Consider the following 12,088-nt stretch of genomic DNA (forward strand, 5'->3'; position numbering starts at 1 on the left):
TCGATCACTGAGTTACACACTTAGCCCCTTTTATTATTTTAGATAAGGTCTTATTAAGTTCCCCAGGTTGACTTGTGATCTTCTTGCATCAGCCCTTGGAGTATCTGGGATTACAGGTATGGACCCTCATTTGTCCTTCTCAGTTTATTTTGTGGCATATTTGGCGGGGGAGAGGGGGTTAATAAGGCTGTTCACTGCACCATTTTGAGTCTGAGTGTCCACCAAATGCCAACAGTTGCAAAGTTTCAGCAATGCCTGTCCTGTTTCCCATCCTCCTGCTCAGGGAACTCTTGGTACCCTGGAATGACAGCTGTGGAAATCTGGGGAGCACGTTCAAGCTTACTGGGAAATCGAGGTTAGCTTTCTTCACGAAAGATGAAGGACGCATACTCTCTCAGTAAGAGGTGACACTTTTTCAAATCAACATGTTTGAAGTAAATTATCAAGAATCCACTGCCTTATTTCTAATGTAAATGCAACAATTGTTTTCAATGTATCTTCTAACTGGATCACCAACACATAAGAACTGAATAGTATGCTCAGTCCTGTCCCAGAGGACTTTTGGTGATGATGGAAATGTCAATAATGTGTGTTGTCCAGCACGATAGCTACTGGTCTCCTGTGACTATGGGGCACTTTTAACATGGCTAGGGTGATTAATCTTAATTTAAATAACCACATGCTGGTTACTCTTATTCAAAACTTTCTCCCATGAAGGAAGTAACTGACAAAATTATAAATTGATATGGAGTAAATTGTAAGTTGATGTGGAATAAAATAGTCATTGTGTATTCTAGACACTGAGGGAATAATTAAAACTTAGAAAAGCTCTAGAATTCGATCGACAATGTGGACCAATCTGTCAATCTAAAGAAAGAATGCTAAATAACAAAAGTAAAAAAAGCAAGTTGCAAATCAGTAAATGAACATTTGGAAGATAAATGGGGAGGGCAGAACTCAGAAGCCAAGGGGCTGGGGATTTAGCTCAGCGGCATAAGCGCCTGCCTTGGAAGAAGGCAGTCGTGAGTTCGATCCCCGGTACCGATAAAAAGACAAACAAAACAAAACAAAACAAAAAACTCAGAAGCCTTCATGCCGCTCCAGGCTGCAATTTAATCTCTAAGTTACTATAGCACAAACTACTTATGGAACTTAAGAGTGTCTAATGACACATGGTCACATCCTGTTGTTTCATACGCACACATCATCCTCCAGATCTATACTACCGAGAATCCCAAGGACCAACAGTAGGCCAGACTCTTCCTTTGAATTTCTTAAGGCACCAATCATTGTAGCTGAACACTTCTGAGTTGGGAGCGAACTGGGAAGAAGGTTCTGGGAAGAGGATGCTATTTGGATCTGGAGCATCCTTGAAAGGCTCATGTGTTGAAGATTTGGTCCCCAATGCAGCAATACTCAGAGGTGGGACTTTGGAAGGTGATTGGCTCATGGGGCTCTAACTTCATCAATGGATGGAACCATTGTGGATTCAAAGTCTGACAGCATTAGTGGAAGATGACAGGCACTTGGGAGGCTGGGCTTAGTAAAAGAGAAAAGGTCGGGAGGTGTGGCCTTGGGACCTACATTTGGACTCCATCCTCTTTCTCTTTGTCTCTCTGTCTGTCTCTGTCTCTCTGTCTCTCTGTTCTCTCTGTGTCTCTGCTTCTGATCCCCATAAGGTGAGCAGCTTTCCTCCCATGATAGTCTGCCTCACCACAGGCCTAAAAAACATTGTCAGCTGACCAGGGACTAAAACCTCGGAAACTATGTGCCAAAACCCTTTTCCTTCTTAAAGTTGTTATTCTCATGCATTTCATCACAGCAACAGAAACATACCCTGCCAGTTAAAGTGAAAACTAAGGAATCACCTACCCTTCTCGATCAGGTCTCCTCATGTTCCCTTCCTCTGTTCTCCATGCCTTAAACATGGACATGCTTGGGGAAGCCAGACTTATCCAAGGCTCCCATCAGTGACAGAGGGACCAGTGTCAGGCTGGGACCTCAGGAGGCACTGAAAATGCACTGAGGGTGTATATTAGGAGTAGAGCAGTTGCCTAACATGTGTAAGGCCTTGGTTCCATTCTCAGCAGCACACACAAAGGCACTCAAGTGTTAGCTCCTCAAATCCACAATACAGTCAGGGCCTGTGATCATGTTTGCTTTTTTTTTTTTTTTTCCTTTTTTTAATAAGAATACAGTCCAGGGCAAAGGGGAAGAAATCTCCAGTAATTTCAGTATTTTTCCCACCATCAATTCTTTTCATACTGAATTCTAGGTGGAAAAACCGGAACATCCACACTGCAGCCACCTGCATGGGCCACAGAGCGGCAAGAGGCATCAGTCAGCCACTGCCTCTGGCCCATGCTCCATGCACACAGAAGCCCCAGCCAGCACCAAGGCCTGACAATGCCTCTCAGAGCGGCGGTGCAGCTTCATCTTACCCACCTCCTGTTGGGGGTGAGGGATCTTTCTGAGCCACAGAACCCCAGCATAAACAAATGCCCCAGCCATGCCACTCAGGCCCCCAGTGACTTCCCAAAGGACGAGGTCCATGCAGGCCTTGAGGGGTACTCAGGTCCATCTAGCAGACAGGTCTTGGATCCCAGTTGCCCAGTGCATAAGGAACAGTTTGATGCCAGTAGGCATATACCTCCTGCCCTAGGAGATAGTACAGCTGGGTGAAGAAACACAGATTCCTAGAAATTGACCTTAGGGCAGGGGTTCTGAGGTCTAAAATCCGCACTGATGATGTAAGCAGACAAAGGGTTTTGAGTTTCAGAAAATAAAAGCTTCTTAAGCTTTGGGCTCTCAGAGACAAAAAAAAAAAAAAAAAAAAAAAAAAGTAGCTTCAGCCAAGACAGACCTAATCAAGCGACCCTGATTAAGTGGCATCCCTCCGTGAAGCCAACAGCTCACCGAGCACCTCCACAGGGATGGCTGCTTCCTCTCCCAGGCCTGTCTGCTTCAAGTCAAACGGCCAGAGCTAAGGAAGCATGAGTTTTTCTGGAATGTTTTAACTTGTAGGGCCACATTCAACTCAGAACACTGCAGCCTAGCACTGTGAGTAAAAGTGGGAAGTTCTGAAGGAGCTTCTTAGCTCCTCCTGGTGCTGTGTCTTCTCCCCTATTTAACATCAATATTTAAGGGGGTACTCACCCCATATGAATCTCATGAGATGTTCATCAGTTAGGAATCATTTTTATAAAGTTTCCTGTGTGGATAACTGTAGCCAAAGATCTTAGGTGAGGAGTCTTTTAGCCTTAGGATTTTTGTCTCTTAGCTACTGATTGTCTCTGTCCCTTCTACAATCATCCCTTCCTGCCTCCAACCAATTCTTAATATGCTGGCTTCTTTCCTCATAGTTTAAAAATAGCTCTCTGAGCACAAAGACAGGAAGCAGGGGAGGAGCCGAATAAGCGAGCACCAACGATAAGGACAGGGAAAGGGGGCCTGGAAATGGGTCAAGGCTGGCCGTCCAGAGCGTCTTCCACGAAGTGGAAAAAGCCCTAAAGGACGTGAAGGACCGAGACCCATAGCAACGAGGGCCATGCTTACGTCACTCTCATCTTCCCGATAGGAACAGAACCTTTACTGGAGGAAGGGGCTCAATGAGTCTTTTGCACAAAAATAGGTATAAGAAGGAAATGGCAGGTAGGGTGGTAGTGGAGTGTCTGCCTCTCTCAGGAATAAAAACAGAAAGTATGAGTGAATCCACTTGCACCTACCAGCTCTGCACGTGCTGGGAGCAAGCCTGTATAATTTGCTCACACTTCTGGTGTCCACTGTGTTTCTTGGGGTGGAGGGAGCTCACATCCTAGAGGTCCTTCATTAGAGGCTGAAACTCTGGAGAGGGACCAGGGAGCTTGCTAAGGTCCTTGGGCAGTGGAAAGGAAGAGGCCTCCTGGGCTGTGATGTGGACATGTGGGAACAGAACTCAATGATGAAGGCACCATTTTAAAACTGCTCGCTCTGAAGAGCTGCAGGAGCTCAGACCCAAGAGAGCTGAGGCCCTGTGGAGCTGACAGAGACGCCAAACCTCAAGCTCTGCTCTTAGCAGGCTGTGTGCCCAGTGGGAGGCCGAGGGCCGTGAACAGGGTTAGGAGGCAGCAGCAGAGGTTACCAGGTCCAGAGGACATACTCTGAGGTCCAGGTCTTTTATAGCCAGAAACTCCTGCTCAAAACCATAACGTTCTGTGGCATTTTATTCCCACAAGGGCACCAAGACAACAAAGCCCATACTTCACCTTCCTTTCTGGTACTGAGAAAACAGCCTCTTTGTTTTGGGTTACTGGAGGGGTTCTTCCCTGAAGCAAACATTGCTTGGCGTTTCTGTGCTGCACACACCTGCAGCACACTAACTTACAGAGCACTTTCTCTTACAGCTCCTCCCCTGGAGTCGACTAGCGTCGGTCCAAAGACTCCTCTGGGAGTCTGCCTCTGTGCCTCTCTGTACCAATGTACTGCCAGGTACTGTTCTCGGTCAGTCTCAGCCAGTGGGCAGTAGAAAGGAGCCCTGTACTCTGATTTATCAAACACACACAGAGTCTGGATCAAATGACTTACCTGCCAGCTCTCCTCAAGGTTTCTCTACCTCCCAGTTGTGCTGTGGACTAGGAACCCAGGCTTTACACAGGGGCCGGTCATTCAAGACCCAATTGGTAACAATGCTGACTGCAGTATTCTTTTTTTTTTTTTTTTTTTTTTTTTAATTTTTATTTAAGGAGAAAAGAAAAGAAAAAAAAAACAGTGAAGGGGTACAAGTTATACAGATTTACAGAATAAAAAAATGCGCAGTAGGAAATCACTAGTTAATGGATTACATATTGCCATCTTAGAAATAATTATTCCAGTCACAAAATTAAAGCTTGTAGAGTGGACATTCCAACAATGATACTACAAACAGTTCTGTTCAATGATCCAATAAAACTCTGTGATATCATTTTCTATCTTATACATTTAAATATACATGCAGTTATATAGTTTAGAGCACTTTCTTTTCCTCTCTTTTGTACAGTGACTATTACACATTTTGGGTTTCATTGCTCCCACGGTTCTTGTTGCTTTTTTGGAAGAGAGTAAAACCAAATGTGACATAACAGAGCAGAATCGGTCAAGTCAAAAGGGTGGACATAATAGATAATATAAAAACATAATACAAGGTGATCAACAATGGTTACCATAATGCCTCCCGCTATTTCTAATAGAATTGCCTATATCATTAGTTGTAATACAATTGAACAAAACCGTAAAGAATAAAACTGACAAAACCAAAACATTGGAGATATTGTAGGTCTTCAAAAGTAGATAAAAGTCAACGAGAATGGGCGTTATAATGAATCTCATTATCTTCTCAGCTGATGCCTAAACTTTCGAACCTGATACTATCCAGCAAAACAGAATAGAGGAACCTCAGTCAAAAACAAGATGGTGAGAGTAACACAGGGCTTCAAATCGAGATAATAGAAAGTCAAAGTGGGTTACTATATTATATCCTGCTATATTTTTCCCTTTAATTAAATGGATAAAAATAAAAAAGTAAATAATGGAGTGGAGATTGAGAAAAAAGAGGGCATAACAGCAAAACAGGGCAGATCAAAACATAACCATTTAAGCAGAATAGTGTTTCACCACCAGATAATCCTGACCCAAAAATAGTTACCATATTGACTCCCTCCCTGAAGTCCTTGAGTACAACTTCATATACTGTAGCATTAAGTATATCAAAACAATGTAAATCCATTTAAGAGAATGACAGCATTATAGAGTACTTAGAATCGACTAACAGAAAATGAACAATGGTCTCTGTATAATCTCCTTGTCTTTAAAAGGTTTTTTCTTATACTATCGTACTTAACAAAATCCAATAAGATACAACCTGTTTAGACCATTGGAGACAGAAGAACAAAAGCTAGATGAGACTTCAAAACAAGATGGTACTAAATCAGCATTACCTATTAAGATGTCATTTTCTCCAAAAAAAGCTGTTCCTATCATCCAATCTTCTCTGTCTCATTTCTGTTGAGCTCTTTTTCTGTCAGTAGCTGTCAGTTTGTCTTCTTCATTTTGTTCTCTGCTCCATTCGTTGTGGCTTCCCCGCCCCTATTTCTGGGTTCTTTGTATTTTTCTTTTTTTAGAATATCCTGCAATACTTTCTGTAGGGTTGAATTGGTGGTTGCAAATTCCCCCAGTTCCTCTTTATCCTGGAAGCACCACGTTTTTCCATCAATTTCCAGGGACAGTTGTGCAGGATATCTCAATCTTGGCTGTAGATTATTATCTTTCAAAGCTTGAATTATTTCTCCCCATGCTCTTCGTGATTTGATGGTTTGTGAAGAGAAATCTGCTGTAATTCTGATGGGTCTCCCCTTGTAAGTGATCTGTTTCTTGTCTCTTACAGCTTTTAATATTCTGTTCTTGTATTGAATTTCTGGAATTTTTATTATTATATGCCTGGGTGTTTCTCTGTTAGGGTTGTAGGTAGCTGGGGTCCTGTATGCCTCATACATTTGAGTATCTTTACCTTTTGCTAAATTAGGAAAATTCTCCTGGATTATTTCTGTGAGTAGCTTTTGTAGTTCACTTGTTTGTGTCCCTACTTCTTCTTTTATGTTCTTAATCCTTAAGTTATGGCTCCTCTTATCATCTTCTTGTCTTTGTATTATTGCTGTGTGTTTCTTTGTTATTTTTAAGAAGTTTTTCATTTCATTCTCCCATGTTTCAAGTCTGCCCTCCAATTCAGATAGTCTGTCCTTAGTTTCTTTCAAGCTGTTATGCCAGTCTTGGGTAGACTTCTTAATTTCTTGATAGTCTCTTTGCACCTGCTTCACATACTCAATGCTTTCTCTGTTTTCTCCATCAAGCAATTCTCCCCTCTTTTTCTGTTCTTCCATTCCACCATCTGCTTTTTCCTGGGTGGTGCTTAGCATTTCTCTAACTATTCTGCATACTTCTAGCTTCAGGTCATTGATAACTTCATTCCTGAATTGGTCTATGAGGCTCTCTAAATGGCGCTTAATGTATATTGGTGCAGTGTCCTCTATTGCCTGATTCTCAGGATTGGGGGTCGAGGAGCCTTTTTTTTTGCTTCCCTTCCCCATATTTTCTGTTCCTTATAAAATGTAATCTTACACAGGAGGCCCGGCTTCCCTGCCTGTCAGCCACAGCTTGATCAAATTGCGCTGGCTAGTTGTTCCCGCTCACCGCTGCGCCCCAGGGAGTTGCGGAGGAGGCAGCCTATGCGGAAGTCGGTCGCTCCTCCGGGCCACCGTCAGGCTCTGGGATCTGGGCTAGGCCAGCCTAGGGAGTCCGCGAGCAGCGTCCCTCCGGCCAGGCACCTTTCACCAATCCCATCCGAGAGGGAAACGTGCGGCTGCAGTGCCACCGCGCCCTGCTCTTACAGGACTGCCCGCGCCCAGAAAAACCTCCGCTGGAGTCAAACTGCGGTAGGGAGTCAGTTCCTCGCTCACCTCGCCACCAGTCAGCCTTCCTCCCTGACCGTCGCGTCTCCGACTCCGTTCACAAACTCCCGTTCCCAGAGCTCGGTGGGCGCGTCTCTCCTTGCCGAGCCGCTATGAAGGCGCCGGCCGCCGGGCGGGGCGGGAAATCCAAACCGCGGTTTCCAATGGCGCGGAGTCGAGCCTCCCCACCGAGATTTTTCTGTTCCTATTTTAGCGCCAGGACTGTATTCCAAGTTGGATTCTCTCAGCCCAGTTCGTTCCTGAGTCAGCAGAGCATATCTCTACTGGTTCGTATCTCCTTAGTCCGCATCATTCCTGGCCTCTGAGCCGAGCCTTTAGAGAGCGTTCAGTAGTTGCTGTTGTCTGTCCGCCATGTTCAAAACTTGCCTGACTGCAGTATTCTTAAAGTGTAGCATTTTCTTTGTGAGCATCTGGCTTGATTTATGCCATCAGTGCAGGAGTTAGAAGCCTGTGCTTGAAGCAGGTATTAGCTCTCTAGCCCCTCCCCATTTCTCTCTTGATTCCCTGGTCACTAGAAGCAGCTTTTTTTACTATGTGCTCCCCACCATGGTGGTCTGCCTTTCCACATGCTCAAAATGTGAGGTCAAGCCATCAGTCACGGACTGAGACCTCTTTAGCCATGAACACACATAAACCTTTTCTCCCAGTAAGTTGATTCATCTCAGATATTTTGTTACTCCAACAGAAATCTGATTGACAGAACATTGTGAATACATCAAATGACATTAAATTGTTCACCTTAAAACAGTTAAATGTATGTTATGTTAATTTTGACTCAGCAGGAAAAACGCTGTATTGCTACACTTTTGGATTTCATGAAGTACCTTTTACCATCAGCTTTTCTTCTCATACCCTGTAAACGAGAAATGGCCAGCTGATTTTTCTCAGATAGGGAAACCTGGATTCACTGAAGGTGTCAGCCCTCAGGGATGCTGCCTACTAGGCCAGCGCTCTTTCTGTAAAAGTCCCAAATCACACAACTCAAAGGGGTGTGGGGAAGCTGCACTGTCTCCTTACCTCCAGATAAGGCGGAAGGCAGGAAGACTCATCTCTCCGACACAGCGTGGCAGGAGGGAGTGGAGCAAAGATCAGCTTTGCTGTCTAAGGCATTTCTCCAATTTCTTCATAGTTTTTAATAGGTATGATTCAATGTTTTATATCTATCTGTGAAGTTGTGCAACTATGTCCCCAAAAGGAACCCTGTGCCCATTAGCCATCACACTCCACACTCTGCTCCTTCCTGTCCCATTTCTGTCTTGATAGATGTTCCCATTCTGGACATTTGAATAGAGGAAATCATGCAATATTTGTTACTTTTAATCAGCTTCTCTTACTTAAAATGTTTCCAAGGTTCATTAATATTCTAGAGTGAATCTGTCCTTTCTACGGTCATCTAAGTGACTTCTGAGCACCAGCATCTTCCCGTCACTTCTTTGCTGCCTGCTGTGGCCATGAGAGGGTGGCGGCCAGACAGGGACAACACAGCAGACTTCACGGTGGTAGAGGCCACAAACAGTCCCAACATTGCCCCGCAATCTTCTTTGCTGCCTGCGCACAATATTAGGCAGTCTTACTGCTGTCTTTGATGCCCTTGTTTTTTCCTACTTGTCACTCCTACAAAGTGACAAGGAAATGCACATCACGTCCATGTGGAGAAGAAGAAATGGAAGCCTCATAAAACAACAGAACTGTTAAAACCAATGAAGACAGAAGAACAAAAGGAACTTCAAAACAAGATGATATTAAATCAGCACTACCTATTATGATGTCATCGGTTTTAACCTGTTGTATCTTATTGGCTTTTATTATATGGGATAATATAAACAAAAACTTTTATAGACAAGGAGATTATACAGAAACCATTGTTCATTTTCTGTTAGTTGATTCTAAATACCCTGTAATACTGTCATTCTCTTGAACGGTTTTACATTGTCTTGATATGTTTGATGCTACAGTATACGAAGTTATACCCAAAGATTTTAAGGGAAGAGACACTATGGTAACTACTTTTATGTCAAGATTATCTTGTGGTGAAACACTATTTTGCTTAAATGGCTATGTTTTGACCTGTACTGTTTTGTTGTTATGCCCTTTTTTATCTCAATCTCCTTTTTATTATCTACTTTTTCATTTTTATCCTTTTAATTAAGGGAAAAATAAAAAATAGCAGGATATATTATAGTAACCCACTTATTTCCTATTAACTTGATTTGAAACCCTGTATTGCTCTCACCATCTTGTTTTGACTGATTTTCCTCTATTCTGTTATGCTTGATGGTACCGAGTTTGAGAGTATAGGCAACAACTATGAAGACAATAAGATTCATTATGACGCCCATTCTGGTTGAGTATTATCTTCTTTTGAAGTCCTCTAATGTCTCCAATGTTTTGGTTTTATTGGTCTTATTCTTTACTGTTTTGTTCAATTTTATTATAACTGATGATATAGGCAATTCTTTTTAAGATAACAAGAGGCATTATGGTAACCATTGTTGATCACCTTGTATTTTGTTTTTTATATTATGTATTATGTCCATCCTTTTGATTTGACTGACTCTGTCCTGTTATATAACATTTGGTTTTACTTTCTTCAAAGAAAAAAAGTAATAAGAACTGTGGGAGTAATAAACCCAAAATGTATAATTGTCATTGTACAAAAGAAAGGAAAAGAAAGTGCTCTAAATGATATAACTGCATATATATTTATGTATAAGATAGATAACCATATTACTGAGCTTTGTCGGATGATTGAACAAAACCGTTTCCAGTCTCACTGTTTGAAAGTCCACTTTATATGCTTTAATTTTGTAACTTGAACAACTATTTCTAAGATGACAATATGTAATTAACTAGTGAAAAAAAAAAACAGAACTGTAACAAGGGGTCTCATCCCATCATCTTTCAGCCGTTATCCAAGGTCAACTAACCCAATATTCTCACCAGGGAAAAGGCAAGAGAAAATTAGTGGGTTCCCAGTTGTCTAGATGTGGAGCACATATCTAAACCCAAGCTGTATTCTTTCTGCCACCAAGCCATGTCCTCTATGATTAGGCAGCATGTACCCAAAACACAACCTGAACCCAGAACATCAATACCAAATATCTCCAGGTGACCAGTTTATACGCTCCTCTCCATTCCTGACTTCTCCAACAGACTAAAATCCATCATGAACTAAAGAAACAGAGAACAGTGGTGCTAAGTTACATGAAGCCCAAAAGAGGAACAAGTCTTCTATGATTTCTGGGCTGCTGAAGAGAAGCTTCCAGAAGGCGTGATGGCACCGCCCAGCCCTCGGCAAGCCTCCCTTTCAGCCACACTTCTTACCCTCCCTTCAAACTTGGCTGTGGCTCCTTCTTTGACGCAGAGGTTCCGAGGGGGCAGAATGAAGGCAGGGGCCTCCATCAGCGGCGCGGAGCCAATCTTTGAAGGACCCACACTCAGGGAGGTTTTGGGAACATGCGATGAGGCAACTAGCTTCACATCCCCCATGGTCTGCAAACAGAAGAAAGAGGACTCGGTCAGGTCAGGCCCGCACAGCGCTTTGGCCTCAAGGCAGCATGGCCCAGCCTGAGAGTGCCCAGTCAGCTTGGGGCTCCCCACAGGCTTGGTAACTTCTCCACAGGAGGCTCCCGGGCACAGCAGAGCCTGGAGCCACGACTACCTCCTCAGAACCCTCTGAGGAATCTCCCATCTCTCCTTGGTCCTTCTTTATGAAAAGAAAGCTGGTTTAATGACAGGTCACTCAAATCTGCATTGACGAGTCACTGACCCTTCAGAATTGCCATTTACAGAGCTACTTGTGTAGGAGGTTAAAGTTGTTGAACTGCAGGAGCTCACAGGCTCCAGAAAAATGGCACCCACACTCCAAGCAAGGAGGGAGCTGGGTTTTTATGGGGACGGGAGGAAAACATCTGTGGTTGAATGGACAGAACAAACTGGCAACCAGATTGTGAAAAAGGCTCAAAGGTCAGAAAACTTCAGAGAAAGGAAGCATTTTCTGCTTAAAACAGGTTCAACAGGGCCACTTTCCCAAGGGCACAGGGCAAAATGATATCATTACTGACACGAATACCTTAAGCCAGGACTCCTAGTCCAGGACCAAGATGAAATCAAGGTATGATGTGGCTGCCAGGCTCACGGGAACAAAGAGGCTGATGCAAGAAGACAAGGTATGCGGCTACCCGTGGCAGCCATGCTTGACTCTTTTGGAATGTTCAGCTATTCTCAGGTTTATGTACATTTCATGGCAAACCCTGGAAAGTACCAGTGTGTAAAAATAATAAATTATCATTCACTGAACACTCACTCTATTCCAGACACTCTAAGGAAAACAATACACTATCATATTTGTTGTTTTTCACTTTGTTAATTTTATTGCTGTTGCTGTTTTGAGACAGGATCTTGCTGTGTAGTTCAGGTTGGCCTCGAACTCACTATGGAGCCCCAGGAAGGCCTCAAACTCCCAGGAAATCTCCTGCCTTAGCCTGCCACATGCTGAGATTACAGGCATGACCAACCATACCTGGCTTACTTTGTTCATTTTTAACTGACACATAATAATTGCATATATTTATGGCATACAATTATTTTGGTACACGTATATGTAGTGT

General features: G+C 43.2%; 1 protein-coding gene across 3 annotated transcripts in view; it reads right to left on the reverse strand.

Annotated features, from left to right (window-relative positions):
* Mylk (myosin light chain kinase) overlaps positions 1-12,088 on the reverse strand; it is a 274,928-nt gene that overhangs the window by 162,355 nt on the left and 100,485 nt on the right. For all 3 annotated transcript variants that reach the window (XM_063225097.1, XM_063225096.1, XM_063225098.1), the window contains one exon: positions 10,803-10,970. In XM_063225097.1, coding sequence (XP_063081167.1) covers positions 10,803-10,967 — 165 coding nt within the window. In that variant the 5' untranslated portion in view covers positions 10,968-10,970. The remainder of the gene's footprint in view (positions 1-10,802; positions 10,971-12,088) is intronic.

Source organism: Cavia porcellus, unplaced genomic scaffold (assembly GCF_034190915.1).
Source record: "Cavia porcellus strain 051 isolate PalLab524CR breed Dunkin Hartley unplaced genomic scaffold, mCavPor4.1 scaffold_15, whole genome shotgun sequence".
Classification (NCBI taxonomy): domain Eukaryota; kingdom Metazoa; phylum Chordata; class Mammalia; order Rodentia; family Caviidae; genus Cavia; species Cavia porcellus.